The sequence below is a fragment of the Cinclus cinclus genome, chromosome Z, assembly GCF_963662255.1.
Source record: "Cinclus cinclus chromosome Z, bCinCin1.1, whole genome shotgun sequence".
NCBI classification, from domain to species: Eukaryota; Metazoa; Chordata; class Aves; order Passeriformes; family Cinclidae; genus Cinclus; species Cinclus cinclus.
The window spans coordinates 53,075,523-53,094,710 of NC_085084.1; the positions used below are offsets into that span (position 1 = coordinate 53,075,523).

The window sequence follows — 19,188 nt, forward strand, 5'->3', positions numbered from 1 at the left end:
CATCTTATCCCTGTCCTGCTACTTCCTTTTATTCATATAAATTATCCCTCCTTAAACAGCCACTATTCTGTGATGGAAGTGTTGGTATTTTAAAATTAGAAGAGTTATTAAAGAACTAAGGATGGCAGCAATGAGATGAGCAAAGATGAACAAAGCAAAATCTTACATCAGTTCTCACTGAAAATAAATTAAGGAAAATAATTAACAGCTGGGAATCATGATATAACATTTCCAGAAACTGACACTACAATTTTTCATAGGCATAGCAGAATTCTATACAGCCAGAAACCAAGAAGATTAGGAAATCTAGACACAAACCTAATTAAGCATAAACTTAGAGAGGGAACACTGCAGAGAAATAAAATAAGGACTGCTATACATTGTGTAAAGTGAGAGCATTTTATTTCTCTCTCAAAAATTGCAAGCTAGCAAGTAAAACACATGAAAATATTATCCATTAAATTCATTGTTTTCCAGATTTGGAAGTACTAAATTCATATCATATAAAACACAGTAGGAAATTATTTCCTTTCAGCCAGCAGCTGTAGTGTCCCAAGCTGAAAATGTGCCAGTTTTAGAACCTCCACTTAAGAAATACACAAATCAAATAAAAACAAAATTACACAGATTTTCTCTATAGAAAAGTATTAGGTTGATTTCCAGGAAAACACTTCTTGAATATTAGACCAGTGGAACAAGATAACTAGGAACCTTGGAAGGATTACTTCATTGGAAGCTTTTAAAAACAGGTTAGCCAAAGATCTATTTGTGGGGTGTAGATTATTTTTGGTATCTCCCAATAAAATAGGCAAAACAGTACATATTCTTTCTAAAAGCACTCTCCAGCCTTCTGTTCCCATGACTCTATATACTGAAAGGATAAAGTATCATATCACAAATTAAAGAAAATTCAATCTGTTCCATCAATACAGCTCTCAGGAGATTTGATCCAAAATGGTTTAAATATATCCTAAAAATGATGTAACCATCCTGGTTATTTTTTTAATCTTCAACTACAAGAATATACTTTTTAAATTACCTGGTTTGTTAATAACATCCTGTAATTCAGTGACAGAACTGATTATTGCAGCAAGGAGGTTGGAACTAGCAAACCAGCTGAGTGCTTCCACACAGTCAAGCTCTTTCTCTTCACAACCTGTGGAATAGAATTGTAACTACCAATATAACTGAATCACTTAGATTATGCACACTACTTTCTCTTTCAGAAATTGACTAAAGCTAAAAGTACATCAGCCACAGACTATTTTCAGGACAATTTAGACTGCATTAAATATGCTTCCACAAGACCTAAACCAGAAAAGCAGATGAATCTTCTAGTTTGGAAAGCATTTTTGGACCATTTTTCCTTGTAGGGGATGCATGAGCTGGTTTGGGAACAGAAAGGGACAAGAAGACTACATAACCTCTAAAGGAAATCCAGAAATCCTACACTAATATTTTACCTGAATCAGTAAGAAACTTCTTCGCATTTTTCAGTACGAAATAAGCACTACAAGTTATTACTAAAAGAGAATATAATTTTTCAAAAAATACACTGGTGTAGGAACACCAACATATGAAGAAACATCTCCAGAAATGTATCACATAGAACAGATGCAGTAGCACCTAGTTCTGAAATGTACAATGCAAATATTGAGGATATCAAACAATGGGAGCTCATGTGTGTAGCTGCAACTTTACTTGCATTGCTAAAACAGAATAAGCATTTCCTTTTAGGGGAAATTACATTTTTCAAGTTATCTAAAAATTACAATTTTGGAAATTATATTTGTTAAAATGGCATTAAATTTGTATTCACACCCTATTATAAATAATACTATTCTATGTTATTCACTAGCCATGTCATTTGACACAACATTTATCGAAGAAGAAAAAAAATTAGCTTACTTGGCAGATTACGCTTGCCTTTGGATTCTCCTACACAAACTGGAATTCCAATGCCTTCTTTTAAGCCATTTGTCCAGGTGAAGAGGGAACTAGAAGAATGTGCTAAAACTTTAAGTCTGTTGGCTGCCAAAACTGCAATCACAGCTCTTCGGAATACATAAATCAGGCCTTGGGATTTTCTTTTCTTTAGTTTTGCTTCATCTTGACTGTTTTCCTTATCATCAGAGAGTGCATGAATTAGGGTTCTAATCTTCTGGTTCACTAATTCATAAATGTTCACCTGATCCTGAAGAAGGTCTCTTTGGGAAGACATAGCACACAATCGGCCATACAGAGGGTACAGGGCACCTGCCAATAGTGCACAGGCTGCCAGGAGTGAGGAATGCTCCTTCTGAAACTGTGTTAACATCCTCTTCACAGAGATGCTTTCAAGAGTCAATTGCTCTTGACTTTTTTCAAGGACATAAATTTTTTCCTTATTTTTCTCTGCTATTTCTTGGTATTCCTGGGGTAAGAGGGGAAAGAAACCAACCAAACAAAACCAGAAGAAATATTAATACGTTTTTTTACTTAACAAAATCATTTTTTACCTAGACAAAAGACAAAAGAAAATAATTTTTTTCTTCACATTCAAGTAATACACTAAAGGAACAAATATTATTAGGAATTATTAGGAAAGCAGTTACAAATGGATTTCTGGTTCCTGATGATAAACCTTAGTACTCCAACAGCCTGCACCTGCTTGTCCACAATACAGTTCTATGAGTTGACTTAACAGAAAGCAATTGCATGCTCCAATTTCAGAAAGAACATCATTCCATAAAGCAGAAAAAAAGTTACTATAAGGGAGAGGAAAAAAATAAGGATGGCTCTGGAACATAAATGTAGACAGATTGGCAGCAGCTGGAAAAGGGGAAGTAAAGGTGATCTCTTAATTACTTTGCAATCAACCCCCTACTTATATATTCACAGATTAATTAGGTCTCATACAGAACTGAGTTTTCAAAAGAGCAGTGCAATATAGATGTTTTTATTTTGCCCAGTGCCATTATACATCTATTTAAGTTGCAGAACATTTTTTCCCTCTAAATGCCCTGAAAGAGAGAAAGAGGGATAGAGACTGATATAGAGAAATGAAGACGGTAACAACTCAGGAAATGCCAGGGCTACAGTTAGAGGATGCAGCACTGGAATCAAGACACTATGCTGGGATCTGTAAGTCATCTCAGAGACTTAAACTGGGTTCTTGATGCATGAGAGCCTGCTGTGATTCAAAAAGTGACTACATTTAAACAGGCTCCACTGGTATAGGGAGATAATAAATTTTAGGCACGGTTCACAATGAATGCATAAGCTCAAGGTAAATGCTAATGCTTCAGCTACAGTATATGGTCGTAAAAAGACAAACATAGATGTAATTACAAGCCCATATGACAAAGAAATTGAGGATTGTGCTGTTTCAGATACCTCTCTTAGAGCTATAGACAATTTTGTTGAATGTGGAATGACATTACTCCTGTTAGCAGTGGTCTAAAAAGAATCATCCAGCCATGTTCTCCTGCATTCTGTTTGCTACAGGTCCCAAACAAGTGGTGAGCAGGGCACCCTAGTTTCTTTTCCCTCCTCCATTCTGCACAAAAGGGGGAAAAAATATACACAGCTATCCCTAGAATGAAAATAGAAGATTCTTCCATGCATAGAGATGTGCCCTAGTCAATTCAAAATGTCTTTGACCAAATAAATATTTTACAATTTTTTAGAAAGGGTAAGAATTTATAATGCTATTAAAATACTTCAAGTGATACAAAAATAGAGTATGCCACTACAAGATTTAATTTCAAAATGCAATTTACAGGCCACATATGTCATTTTACTATGCTGAAATAAAGTATGAATATGAACAATATTTTCAATCCTACTGCATTATTTACAGTGTTTTATTTTTATAGATAAAATCCTGATAGTATGACTGGAAGGAACCAAAAAGGTAAGCCAAATTTAGAAAACAACCAGTGGTTTCTGGCCATCACAGGTGAAAGGCCAATGTTCAGGCAAACAAACTATGATCCCTACAGGGCTGTTGGACAGCCATACCAACATTCAGTGCTCTTGCTAATTAAAGTGGTTTTTTTAATGCTTTTTGTGATATGGTAATATGCAAAAGTAAATAAAATAACCTCTGACTTCAGAAATGTAAGTTTTGCAAAAAAACTAGGCCTTCTTTCTTTTACTGGCTAATAATTTCTCTTGCTATATCAGGCACTGTTTCTAGAGTTTTCTTTAAACCTTAAAAGCACAGCTCTTGAAAGAAACATGGACTTTTCTTCCTAAACATTGGCAAGCTGGTTTCCTTTGATATTTGAGCTCTGAGGGGCACCTCACTGGGTTGCAGAGGTTCATCAATTCCAAGAATCCTTTAAAAAGTGGGTGCTACTAGAAAAACTATTCTTTCCTATGTCTTACAACACCCTTACCCTTTATTCTGGCATGGAAGCAGAACTGAAAACTAGAAATATAATGACACAGAGACTTCAAAAGGTTTTTCTTTTGGAGCTCTGAGCATAGATGGCAGCAGAAGGGATAGGGCCTATCCCTATGTTGCCCCCAGGGAGGGCAAGCAAGCAGAAATGCAATGAACAGAGAGTGCAAATAGGGCATGAGCCATGGCAACATGACACTGTTTGCACAGCCAGGGCAAGCAGGAAGGGCACTGAGGCACTGCCAACTCAAGCACTTAGATCAGTTGGTGATCTTCCCTCTCAGTGATAGATCTCATGTGTGGTGTTCATTTGGAGAAAAGGTACTTCCTCTGTGCACACCAGAAAGGATGGGATAGCCCAAATGGAGTAAAAACCATGCAAGGGTCCAGGTCTCAGGCTGCAGGGAATGATGGAGCCTGGCACTGTTCTCAGGGCAGCAGAGACCACAGCTGTGTGAGTTGTGATCAGATGGATGACTTACAAAGCCTGAAGACTAAGAAGTATTAAGGCAGCTGAGGAAGCTGTGCTCTACTATATCTCAGACAAATGCACCCACTGTCCACTTCACATAAAGCAGTGGATCCCCCACCCTCTCACCACCAGGCAGCAGGGGACTTTAGAGACAAGAGGTGTATGGAAACACGTTTCTCCTTGGGTGGGGGAAGGGGAGGGAGGGGCAAGTGAATCCCCTCCCAAACTACTTCACCTTCCCAGGTGTCCTTATACAACAGTTATGAAGCCCTGGAATCTCAGAATAAGGAAAATGAGAACACGGATGAAAGACCACCTAGGCCGGACCAATTGTCTAAGACAGGGCAGCCTACCTCCTACATCATGACCTTCTCAATTAAGAAAAAAAGAATGATAGTAGTAATTGGTGATCCCCTTTTTAGAGAAATGGAGAGCCCAATATGCCAACCAGAATTAACCTATACAGAAGTATGTTGCCTCCATGCAGCCCAATTAAGAGACACCACCAAGAAACTTCCCAGTGGTATAGTCAACTGATCACCACCCATTACCTGTTTACCAGGTGAGTGTTGAGGGTTAGTTCTCTCCCTTTCTTTTTCCCCTCTGTGGAATTTTCCCCATTGTCATGCTAAGATACCTGTTGACTGGGCCCTGGTGACAAGGGGGAGGGGACAGGAGGGAAGAAGCAAGCCCCGCGAGATTCAAACAGCCAGAAGAGGAAGCGGAAGGCTGGGCCTCGGCCCATTTCCCCTGCGGAGTTCGGACGAGAAGGACGATCACCGTCTGTGTCCCATCCCAGCGTCGGGAAACCACCATCGCACCCTGCCCTGCTGTCTTCTCGCTGTGAACTACCACCATCCAGCACTCTACTGAGCACCAGGACCCACACCGTGAGCGGAGAGCTCTCTCTCCATCTCTCTCTCCCCCTGGGACAGCGCTGCCATCACCCCCAGCCCTCCTGCAGCTCTGCGGGACCCGCCCGCCCCCAGCACCGGGAACTGCAGCTCAGGGAAAAGGTGCCTGCAGCCAAAAAACACTGGGACTGAGTTACTGTTCTGTTTGTGGCTGATTTCATAGCTGTTGTTATTCTTGTCTGTCTTGTTAGATACACTAGTAAAGAACTGTTATTCCTACCCCCATATCTTTGCCTGAGAGCTCTCTTAATTCCAAAATTATAATAATCGGAAGAATCACATTTTTTTTTCAGTCCAAGGGGAAGCCTCTGCTTTCCTTAGCAAACACCTGTCTTTCAAACCAGGACAGATTTTGGCCACCCAACGTGGGGCCCGAGGGCATTGAGAGAAAAGGGTGAAAAAGGAATAACAGTTCTTGAGTTACCTCAGTTTTGTGTTAGGTGGCATCATGTTGTCCAGCTTACCGTGCTTTGGGCTCCATGTGGCCACAGCTCTATCTCTCCCATTTGCTATCCCTTACTTGAACATGGGTCCTATAACTCAGGCTGCTGTAACTATTATCCAGCTCCTTTTGTGGGCTGATAACGTGAGAAATTCATGGATTTTTAACTTCCTCTGGAAGGTGGGCACATGGATTCGGAGCTATCACACTCTAACTGTATGTTTTTGGGGTTACTTTAATAATGGTACATACTGTGAGGATATGACACCAGGAAAAATTTTGTCCCAACCCCTTACACAGTTTTTTGGGTCTGCTCCACCAGCTTTTGAGGGGTTCAAATCTCTTCTAAGCAGTAATGATATCATACAGTGGCTGACATTGCTAATAGGCCTTGTAAACCTGTTCTATTTAACATTCTGAGATGAGGGGAGATTGACTTGGATGACAACCCTGATGTGTCCCCCAAGGAATAGGGATCCTGTCCCAGAGCCTGGCCGTGCCCCAGAGCCTGGCTCTGCCCCAGAGACTAAGGATTCTGCCCCAGAGACTAAGGATTCTGCCCCAGAGGTTAAGGATGTTGCCCCTGAGCCTGATTCTGCCCCAGAGCTCACCTCAGAAAGGAACCATCCAGAGTGGGTGGGGTTTCTAGTGAAGGAGATAGGCCAAATGCTGAAGGAGTACCTTTCCCCAGCTCTTGAGAAACTCTCCCCCTGTCTTAAAGAGGGAGAACCTGATGGTGCAGCAGTGGAACCCACAGATGTTACATCTCTCCAGGCTCCAGCTGAACTGCAAGGGCACTCACAACCAGCAGCAGTTACCCCGTGGAAACTAGAAAGTCTAAGGTGAAAACAAAGCACCTAAATAATAATGATCAGAAAGCAGGGCCCTCACAACCAGCAGGGGAGCCAGAGGTTGAGATCGTCACAGAGTCCCTGTCGTACGAGAGTCTCTGTAATCTGCGTGAAGATGTTGTACGAAGGGGCCGTGAGGCTTTTACAACGTGGTTACTGCGGGTCTGGGACCTTATGGGTACAGGTGTGCAGCTGGATGGTACTGAGGCAAGGAATTTGGGACCCCTGACCCAGGACTCAGGTGTGGATCTGATGGCCTGGCACATCAGAGCCACAAAAACATAGGGCATTAGTTGACACTGGTTCACAGGTCACCCTAATACCATCAGAACATGTGGGGGAAGAGCCTGTTTCTGTTGCTGGGGTGACAGGGGGATCACAGGAATTGACTTTGCTGGAGGCTGAGGTGAGCCTGACTGGGAAGGAGTGGCAGAAGCATCCAATTGTGACTGGCCCAGAGGCACCGTGTATTCTAGGCATAGACTTCCTCAGGAATGGCTATTACAAAGACCCAAAGGGACTCAGGTGGGCTTTTGGAATAGCTGCTGTAGAGGCAGAAAACATTAAGAAATTGAACACCTTGCTTGGACTGTCAGAGAACCCATCTGTAGTGGGACTCCTGAAGGTGAAGGAGCAGCAAGTGCCAATTGCCACCTCCACAGTGCACCACCGGCAGTACAGGACAAATCGAGATGCTGTAATTCCCATCCACAAGATGATCCGTGAGCTGGAGGGCCAAGGGGTGGTCAGCAAAACCCACTCACCCTTCAACAGCCCCATCTGGCCTGTGCGCAAGTCTGACGGAGAATGGAGATTGACTGTGGACTATCTTGCATTGAATGAAGTGACTCCACCGCTGAGCGCTGCCGTGCCGGACATGCTGGAACTCCAGTAGGAGCTGGAGTCCAAGGCAGCAAAGTGGTACGCCACCATTGACATTGCCAATGCATTTTTCTCCATTCCTCTGGCAGCAGAGTGCAGGCCTCAGTTTGCTTTCACCTGGAGGGGTGTGCAGTACACCTGGAACCGACTGCCCCAGGGGTGGAAACACAGCCCCACCATCTGCCATGGACTGGTCCAGGCTGCACTGGAAAAGGGTGAAGCTCCAGAACATCTGCAATACATCGATGACATCATTGTGTGGGGGAACACGGCAATGGAAGTATTTGAGAAAGGAGAGAAGATCATCCAGATTCTGATGGGAGCCTGTTTCGCCATCAAGAGGAGCAAAGTCAAAGGTCCTGCCCGAGAGATCCAGTTCCTGGGAGTAAAGCAGCAAGACGGGCGGCGCCAAATCCCCACTGAGTTCATCAATAAGATCACCGCGATGTCTCCACCAACCAACAAGAAGGAAACACAAGCTTTCCTAGGTGCCATAGGCTTTTGGAGAATGCACATTCCTGAGTACAGCCAGATCATCAGCCCTCTCTACCTGGTCACCCGGAAGAAGAACGAATTCCACTGGGGCCCTGAGCAGCAGCAAGCCTTTGCCCAGATCAAGCAGGAGATCGCTCATGCTGTAGCCCTCGGCCCAGTCAGGACGGGACCAGAGGTGAAGAATGTGCTCTACTCTGCAGCCGGGAACAAGGGCTTGTCCTGGAGCCTTGGGCAGAAGGTACCTGGTGAGACCCGAAGCCAAACTCTGGGATTCTGGAGCCGAAGTTACACAGGGTCTGAAGCCAACTACACCCCAACAGAGGAGATCTTGGCTGCTTATGAAGGAGTTCAAGCTGCCTCAGAGGTGATTGGCACAGAAGCACAGCTCCTCCTGGCACCCCGACTACCAGTGCTGGGGTGGATGTTTAAAGGGAAGGTCCCCTCTACCCACCACGCCACCGATGCCACATGGAGCAAGTGGATTGCCCTCATCACACAGCGCGCCCGTATCGGAAACCCAAATCGCCCTGGGATTTTGGAAATAATTACAAACTGGCCAGAAGGTGAAAATTTTGGTCTTGCCGATGAAGAGGAGCAAGAACAAGTGACCCGGGCTGATGAAGCCCCGCCATACAACCAACTGCCAGCAGATGAAACTCACTACGCTCTTTTCACTGACGGTTCCTGTCGCATCGTGGGGATGAACCGCAAGTGGAAAGCAGCCGTATGGAGCCCCACACAACAGGTTGCACAAGGTACTGAAGGAGAAGGTGGATCAAGTCAACTTGCTGAACTCAAAGCTGTTCAGCTGGCCCTGGACATTGCTGAAAGAGAGAAGTGGCCAAAGCTTTACCTTTACACTGATTCATGGATGGTAGCCAATGCTCTGTGGGGCTGGCTGGAAAGATGGAAAAAAGCTAACTGGCAACATAGGGGAAAACCAATCTGGGCTGCTGATGAGTGGAAAGACATTGCCACTCAGGTAGAGAAGCTACCCGTAGAAGTCCGTCATGTAGATGCCCATGTCCCCAAGAGTTGGGCTAATGAGGAGCACCAACACAATGAGCAACTAGATCAGGCTGCAAGGACAGAGGTGTCACAGATAGACTTAGACTGGCAACACAAGGGAGAGTTGTTCCTGGCTCGATGGGCCCACGATGCCTCAGGTCACCAAGGCAGAGATGCTACCTATAAGTGGGCACGAGACCGAGGGGTGGATCTCACCATGGACAGTATTTCCCAGGTTATCCATGACTGTAAGATGTGTGCTGCCATCAAGCAAGCCAAGCGAGTGAAGCCCCTCTGGTATGGGGGGCGGTGGTCCAAATATAAGTATGGGGAGGCCTGGCAGATTGACTACATCACACTGCCTCAGACACGCCAAGGCAAGCGCTACGTGCTGACCATGGTGGAAGCCACCACTGGATGGTTGGAGACCTACCCTGTGCCTCATGCCACTGCCCGCAACACCATCCTGGGCCTGGAAAAACAAGTCCTTTGGAGACATGGTACCCCTGAGAGAATTGAGTCAGACAATGGGACTCATTTCAAGAACAGCCTCATAAACACCTGGGCCAGAGAACACGGCATCGAGTGGGTGTACCACATTCCTTATCACGCACCAGCGGCTGGGAAAGTGGAACGGTGCAATGGGCTGCTTAAAACCACCTAGAAAGCACTGGGTGGGGGGACTTTCAAAAACTGGGAGATTAATCTACCAAAGGCCACATGGTTAGTGAACACCCGAGGTTCCACTAATCGAGCAGGCCCTGCCCAGTCTGAGCCCTTGAGAACACCAGATGGGGACAAGGTTCCAGTGGTGCATATGAGAGGTATGCTAGGAAAAACTGTTTGGGTGAACCCTGCCTCCAGCAAAGACAATCCAATTCGGGGGGTGCTTTTTGCTCAAGGGCCAGGTTGTACCTGGTGGGTCATGCAAAGGGATGGAAAGACCAGATGCATACCCCAAGGAGACCTTGTTTTAGGGTGAACTACCTACAATACTGTGCCTGTATCTGTAACTGTATGGATGTCTATAATTTGAAGATTTTAATTTGATTTGGCATGATGGTAGGGGAAAATTCGGGGTGGATAATGTTGGGGGTTGGTTCTCTCCCTTTTTCCCTCTGTGGAATTTTCCCCATTGTCATGCTAAGATACCTGTTGACTGGGCCCTGGTGACAAGGGGGAGGGGACGGGAGGGAAGAGAGAAACCCCGCGAGATTCAAGCAGCCAGAAGAGGAAGCGGAAGGCTGGGCCTCGGCCCATTTCCCCCGCGGAGTTCGGATGAGAAGGACGATCGCTGCCTCCTGCCTCTCTGTCCCATCCCACTGTCGGGAAACCACCATCGGACCCTGCCCTGCTGTCTTCTCGCTGTAACCTGCCACCATCCAGCACTCTGCTGAGCACCAGGACCCACACCGTGAGCGGAGAGCTCTCTCTCCATCTCTCTCCCCCCCTGGGACAGCGCTGCCATCACCCCCAGCCCTCCTGCAGCTCTGCGGGACCCGCCCGCCCCCAGCACCGGGAACTGCAGCTCAGGGAAAAGGTGCCTGCAGCCAAAAAACACTGGGACTGAGTTACTGTTCTGTTTGTGGGTAATTTCATAACTGTTGTTATTCTTGTCTGTCTTGTTAGATATACTAGTAAAGAACTGTTATTCCTACCCCCATATCTTTGCCTGAGAGCTCTCTTAATTCCAAAATTATAATAATCGGAAGAATCACATTTTTTTTTCAGTCCAAGGGGAAGCCTCTGCTTTCCTTGGCAAACACCTGTCTTTCAAACCAGGACAGTGAGTAGCAACAAAGTCCCAATAAAAAGGCTGTGAATGTCAAGAGGGACCGCAGGGCCTTGGGATAACTTGTCAAGGGATCTGGAGAACAAGCTGTGCTCTCTTCTGTCCTTTCAGTTGCAGGCAATGATGGGGCAAAATCCAGGAAAATCCCACAGAGGAACATAAAGCTTCAAGAGTGGTGTTATTATCAGAATTTGTGGGGTTTTGGTCATGGGTCAGTTTATATGGCACTGAATCTGCTGATAACGAATGAGATCCTCCTGCCTCAGAGAGGGAAAATAAACTTAGCAGGGTTCACTGAAGACCTTTAAACTCAATTTAAAGGGGGAATGGTACAGGGCCAGGCTCAACAGCAAAAAGGTGTGGGAAGGGGAAAATTACAGTGACCACCCAATCAGCAAAAGAAGGCTTAAGAGGGGAAGTCTCCAGAGTGTACAAGCATCAAAAGATATAACCAGAAGACAGACTATGTACCCCCACTGGGATATCAACACAATCAAATACTTCCATGAAGTGCCTGTACACCAATGCACACAGAATGGGGAATAAACAGCAGAAACTAGAGATCAGTGCACAGTCAGAGGACTCTGACCTTAGAAATTAAAAATGTAGTGGGAGAGCTCATATGACTGGAATGCTGTAATAAAGGAAAGGCTACTTAGGAAGAAGGCGAGGTGGTGGAGTTACCCTCTCTTGAGGCAACACCTGGAATGTATGGATCTCTGTCTTAGAGTGGATGATGAGTGAGTCAAGGGCTTATGGGTCAGGATAGAAAGGCAGATCAGTAGGGATGACACTTGTGGGTGTTTGCTACAGGCCACCTGAGCAGCAGAAGGTAGATGACATCTACAGACAGCACAAAGCAGCCTCAGAGTCACAGACATTGGTTCTTGTGGGGGGCTTTAACTACCCTGATATCTGCTGCAGAACCAGTACCATGAAACACAAAAAGCCCAGGAGGTTCTTGAGAAGCAGTTGTGACAACTTCCTGTCACAGGCAGTGGAGGATCCCACAAGGAATGTTGTGCTGCTCAAACTCACTCTAACAGGGAAGGTTTGTTGGGGATGTGAAAGCTGGGGGCTTCAGCATCAGGGGAAGAGGAAGCAGAGCAGCAAATAAAATGGTAACCATGGACTTCAGGAGAGCTAACTTTAGCCTCTCCAGGGATCTTCTTGGAACAATCCCACAGGAAGAGCCCCTGCAGGGAAGAGGGGCACAAGACAGTTGGCTGATATGCAAGGATAAGTTCCTTCAGGCTCAAGAACAACACATCCTGATGCACAAGAAGCTAGGCAAAGGGCTGACATGAATGATCAAATGAAGAACTGTCATTACCCAGGCAGGAAATACACAGGCAAGGGAAAGAGGGTCAGGCCACTTGGAATGAAGACAGAGAGGTTGCCAGAGTAAGTAGAAATGAGACAAGGAAGGTCAAGCTGCATCTGGAATTAAACGTGGCCAGGCATATCCAGGACAACAAGGGAGGTGATCTTGCCCCTCTACTCAGCCTTAGTGAGGCTACATATGTGGCTTTCTCTAGTTCTGGGCTCCTCCTCTCCCACAAGAGGGACATGGAGGTCCTGGTGCACGTCCAACAGATGGTGACAAAGGCACTGGAGCACCTTTCTTACAATAGAATGAGGGAGCTGGGCCTGTTCAGCCTCAGAAAGAAATGACTGAGAGGGAACCTCATATACATTGTCTCCCACAACATCCTTGCAGGTAAGAACAGGAAATGTGGGTTAGATGAAAGGACTCTGGGGTAAATCAAGAACTGACAACAGCGGAGCTTAGTGGGTCATGATCAGTGGGCCAGAATCCAGCAGGAGGCCTGCAGTCAGTGATATTCACAAGGATCAAATCTCATTGAATTTGTTTATCAATGACCTGGAGGAAGAGATCAAATGCACCTTCAGCAGGTTTGCTGATGGCACTAAACTGGGAGCAGTGGCTGATCCACCGGAGGGCTCTGCTGTCATTCCATGGAACCTGGATCAGCTGGAGGGTTGGGCAGAGAGAAACCTAATGAGGCTCAACAAGGGCAAGTGCCAGGTCCTGCACCTGGGCAGGGACAGCCCCAAGTGCCAGCACAGGCTGGGGCTGAGCTCCTGCAGAGCAGCTCTGTGGAGAAGGACCTGGGGCTCCTGGTGGATCACAAGTTGTCCGTGAGCCATCAGTGCCCCTGTGGCCAGGATGGCCAATGGTATCCTGGGGTGCCCTGGGAAGAGAGTGGCCAGCAGGTCGAGGGAGGTGATCGTCCCCCTCTACTCAGCCCTGGTGAGGCCACACCTGGAGTGCTGTGTCCAGTTCTGGGCTCCTCAGCACAAGAGAGACAAGGAGCTACTGGAGAGGGTCCAGTGGAGGGCCACAAGGATGATCAGGAGTCTGGAGCAGCTCTCTGATGAGGAGAGACTCTGGGAGCTGGGTGTGTTTGGTCTGAGAAGAAGAAGACTGAGAAGAGAAGACTGAGAGGGGATCTCATCAATACATAGAAATATCTCAAAGGTGGGTGCCAGGAGGATGGTGCCAGACTCTTTTCAGTGGTGGCCAACACTGATGTTGGATGAGGAGCAATGGCCAAAAACTAAAGCACATGAAGTTTTACCTCAACATGAGGAAAAGTTTCCTTACACTGAGGGTGGCAGAGCACTGGCAAAGGCTACACAGGGAGACTGTGGAGTTTCCCTCTCTGGAGACATTCAAAAACTTTGATGCATTCCTTTGTAACCTGCCCTAGGTGACTTTGCCTTGACATGGGGGTTAGACTAGATGAGCTCCGGAGGTTCCTTCCAAACCTAACAATGCTGTGATTCTCATCAGTGTCTCCAAGTATCTAAAGGGAGGGTGTCAAAGGATGGACCCAGGCTCTGCCCAGTGGTGCCAAGCAATAGGACAAGAGACAACGGATACAAACTGACACACAGGAAGTTCCATCTGAACAAAAGGAGGAACTTCTTTCCTGTGCAGTGACCAAGCACTGGCACAGATTGGGCAAAAAGGTTCTAGAGTGTCCATCACTGGGGATGTTTAACAACAATCTGGACACAATTCTGTGCAAGGTTCTCTAGGATGATTCCCTTGAGCAGGGGAATTGGACCAGATGACCCACTGTGGCCCCTTCCATCCCAACCCATTGTGTGATTCTGTGAGTCAGTGATTTCTGTAGTTCAGCTGTTTTATTTTTCCAAAGATATATATATATATATATATATATATGCAAATATACATATATATACAGCTTTACCTATAACCAACATCAACAGTCCTGTCCTCCCTTTGCTGTGTTTTAAGTACATGAACCAGACATTCAAACCAAAGGCACCTGGTAGGTCAGGACCAGTACAGTTACACACACTTCTCTTCCTCCCTTTGCACTGATTGTAGTGACTTTTTGTATAATGGCCATATACCCCATCCTCTATCTAATTCACCTGTCTTGCTGTAAAAGGCCTCCAACCAAGAAAAAAACAAAAACAACCCAACACTTTTTTTTTTCTCCCCAGGAGACTTCTTCCTATTACTATTTAGCAAACCTTTTATTTTTCTGTTGAAATTGACATTTTAAAAGTAGTTACAGTATTTTCTCTCACAATATGTTTTTGCACATCAGAACAAAACCCTTCTATTTTAAGTGGCTGCAATGAAAAAAATGGGGACAGATTAATAAATGACTATATAATAAAAAAGCAACAACTCAGAATTCAGAAGACATTTCCTACGAGACTATAAATAATAAATAATTTGTGTGAGGCTAAGGAACAGGCATAGTAACATTTTCAAAATGGCACACTATCAAATCAAGAGGACTAGACTCCTGCTGCAAAAGGCAAAGAAAAAGGATATGCATTTTAAGCTCCACTGACTCTCCAAACATGAGACCACTGACAAAGAGTGGTATATACAGAGTGCCTTGTTTAGTGCTGATCTGTGATAAAGTTACTCTGGGAATTTCTGTTTTTCTCTAGAAAAACAGTAAAACTGCATTCTGATTACACCATCCATCTGATCTACAGTACCAGCTGTGAGGTAGTACCTATTAACATTCACAGATCCTACTGTGGAGCCAGGGACCCTGAACAGTACTGGCTGGGGACAGAAGCAGTAGTAGGTATCACTGCCACTAAAACCTTCAGATATTGCAGCATTTTAATTATAAGGAGACCATTCTGAAAAGCCCTGTCTACTGCAATTCTAATAAACCAAAACAATAATTTTCAAGATACCTTACTTACACTGATGTGCAGTTAGAGCTCTCTGCTAACTCTTGAGAGTGTGAATTGACACACATTCTATGGTTTGCTTTCACACGCATGTCAACAATTTAAAGACTAAAGAAGTCTCAACCCAGGACCTCTAAGGAGAAAATATCCAGAAGTAGTCACGGAATGCTGGTTGAAGACAAAGTTAAAAATACAAGGAAGCATCCCATGATGTACCATTAGGTTGGTGCAGGACAGCAAGAATCACTCACCTTCCCTTTTCAGAATGGAACTAAACCCTACAAGGGGTTATTTCACTAAAGTGCTTGCAATTAACACTCAGATCTTTGAATGGAAAATGTAGCAAATTGCTACAGTTTCCTTGTAGTGCTAGAATGTCCTAGAGTGAGGAGACCCCCAGATGTGCAATGAAATACTGGCAAATTATATTCCACTTGCACTGATTATATGTTTCCTATAAAATTTAATGAATAAAGCTTGCTAAAATTAATTAAATTTAAATATTGCATTCTGCATCTTTATGTAATTGCTGGCAGTCGGTAAATCTTAAAGATCTTTTGAAGACATTCTGTAACTTGTGGCACATTTTTCCTTGTTTCCTTTGGAAATAAGGCTATGATATTAGTCTGTCTGCACACCTCTGGTCAAACAAAGCACCGATCTTGCAGACAAATATGAATGGCTAGCTTGCTCAGAATGCAACAGGTAAAATGGGAAAGCCAGGAAAAATGAGCAATCAGGACTAAGACAGCCCTAACAGCAGACATTTAAGGACCCTATGGATGCCAGGAAAGGAAAGGCTTAATTAGGTATTTGCAAATTGAAAGTCAGTCACAAATTAGAAATTGAGAAGAAATTAGACTTTCTTCTTGGCAGTTTGACACTGTATGGTAAGGAAGACAAACTGGAACACAAGATGGAAAAGAGATCGTTGAATCATCTAAGTGTATACAGACATCACACTACCTAGATTGCAAAACTGCCAGCTTGCACTCCAACATTATATAACCTGTGTTAAAAACATGCCCAGATGTTTCTAAGAGAAAACATCACCCTTTCGGTGATTCAGTAACCCTGCACAGCAAGCTGACAGGCGAAGTTTTTTCCCAAAAGACGCACTACACAAAGAAGAGACACATTTTCAGTACATCCTATCTCTACAATTCAGCAGCAGAGACTGGGAGGTTCAGCATCATCCCAAAGAATGGTGCAGTACTGCAGAGCGCCTATTTGTCACAAAACACTAGAGTTTTTAAAGACATGACCCAACACCAACAGGAGGAAGAAATCTAAACTGTGTAACTCCACTTTTTCTTTAGGAAGGAAATGAAATTTTTAAAACTAAGTTTCCTTATTCCACCACCCTTTTTGTTAGCAAATGAAAGCCGTAAGCTGAAACTACAAGATGTTGGGGAAATTTAATATAAATCTGGATATAAGTGGAATAAAACTTATTCCACTCATAGTGATGTTTTTAGCCTTGTCAATATCCAATGTGAAATGCAAATATCAAGCAAAAATATCAAAAAAATTACAACTCAATCCTAAGAACTCACCATAAACTGCTCTGTAAATATAATATTTCATAAATGTAAATTTCAGCACACAAAGACTTTCAAGACTAAAGTCTGAGTAAAATATAGCACTCTTCAGATACAGTAAGTTGCAGGTGGCAGTCACAAGTAAGAAGGCATAGCTAAGAAGGCATACCTTATTTCCACAATTTCACAACATATTTTATTGAAATACAGGTAAACGAATGTGATTGAAAAGATAGTGAATGGTGGTTGTAGAATAACAGTGAACATTTTAAATTGCAAATAATTTCTCCAACAATCAGTGCCAACGGTTTACACTTTTGACCGACTGTATCATCTGTGTAACTGCACCCTCTAATACTGTTGATATCTACCACTGCTAATTGGCTTTTAGGGTCAGAATGCATATACCTAAATTTATCCCCAGATGACACCATTTTACTGTAACTCTATACAGTCTTTGCAAATCATGTCACTGAAAAATCACTGCTGCACTATGTAATTCTTAAACCAAACAAATTCAATCTTACAGTTTTAGCATTTTCAAAAAAATAATCAGTAGCAACTGTAAGCAAAATTAGGCAATTCACTTCTAGAATGTTTTAACAAACACATGTATTTTGTATTATAAATGAAGTTAATAATAGCACGGAATTTGCAGGTTTTTTCTTTTAATTTTAAACAACCTTAAACTGGATAGGGGTTCAAACTACTGAAATAATCCATTAAATATTTACAGGAAAAAAAAAAAATCAGAAGTTCATAGCACCATACCTGTGCCCTTGCATGAACTTCCCCAAGGAGACCTGAGTACTGCTGTTCCAGATACTTTTTTTCATTCTGCCAACAGCTTGCCTGTGCTTTCATCTGTTCAGCCATTTTGTTAAAAGCATCTTCCTGGCTCTGCTGAAGCTCCTTCATGGTATTGGACTTGTTCTTACAAACATATTCTAGCTGAGATATCTGTGTGACAAGCATTTATAAAGAAAATATTTTACTTCTCTAAACACCTTCTTACTTTATCATGCATATTATGTGCATATCAATTCAACCACAGACAATCCCAGCATAAAATCCAAACTGTAATTTCTTCAATATATTCATTAAACCAAGTAAAAGCCTTTCATGACAGATTATATGCTTGAGTTGTGCAACAAAATGAACAAAAATTGGATTTGGTTTTGCCATTATTGTACCATATTGCAGATATTTGTTGCTCTCTTTGTTGAAAAACTGAACTGGACACTTCTATATGTATTTTTTTTTACACATTAAAATTAAATCTTGTGTTGCTGAAGTACCAATCTGAGTATACCAGTCCCTTAGAAGTTTGCATGAATTGCAAATAGTATGCCAAAAAAAGTTCTTAGTTTAATTTTGTTTTACTGCAAAACCAAAACATTCCAGATACTATTAAGCATTAAAAAAATTTCAGGACATTTTAGTATACAGAAGTTGTTTTCAACAAGCACAAATGGATTCATTCTGTGGATAACTTTGGTAACTTCAACGCAAATTACATGGAGGAATGAATCAAGGTAAAAATAATTTTTAAATATGCCTTATTACTAGAGAGTATCATCAATCTACTTTTCAAATACATCACACAGAAATGCAAGAGAAAAATTTTGTTTGCAAGAAAGGGGGTACAACACAAGTGACATACTGTTCAAAATCCCTGAAAAGCTGGCAAGTACATGAAAAGAGCCCTAGAGACCTCACAGTCAATATCAATAATCACACTAAATTAAAAAGCAAGAAACAATATGACACAACATCCACAACACAGCCACTTCTCTTCCACTCCCTCCTTTATTTCAAAAGTAAAGTAGAAAAGTACATCCAATGTTCGTAACCCAGATATTATCCTACCCCTTTAGTAAGGGGGTAGGGGTAGGTCCAATGACTGCTGGGGCATTTATTAAATGATGGGCAGAGTTAAAACAATTCACTGTAACCAGCCCTGCATCTTACTCAGCCCAGAAGAGTGGTCACTCCTGAAGTGAGAAATGTCAAATGAAGATTTTCCCTTACTATGTCTCAAAAAATGTCAGCAGAGTAAAGTTCCCAACTTGGTGTACTAGTCTGAGGACTGACCTGATCAATGGAGCCTCAAAATGATGTGAAATTCTAAAGACTGTCATATATCAGTCTGTGGAGTCAGTTTAATTTATTTAAAATGAAGTCTT

The 19,188-nt window shown here is 43.4% G+C and overlaps 1 protein-coding gene across 1 annotated transcript in view; it reads right to left on the bottom strand.

Moving 5' to 3' along the window:
* Positions 1-19,188, bottom strand: part of CCDC171 (coiled-coil domain containing 171) — a 165,349-nt gene that overhangs the window by 80,278 nt on the left and 65,883 nt on the right. The window contains exons 14-16 of the mRNA XM_062512985.1: positions 17,774-17,962; positions 1,909-2,413; positions 1,040-1,156 (exon numbers count right to left, since the gene is read on the bottom strand). Coding sequence (XP_062368969.1) covers positions 1,040-1,156; positions 1,909-2,413; positions 17,774-17,962 — 811 coding nt within the window. The remainder of the gene's footprint in view (positions 1-1,039; positions 1,157-1,908; positions 2,414-17,773; positions 17,963-19,188) is intronic.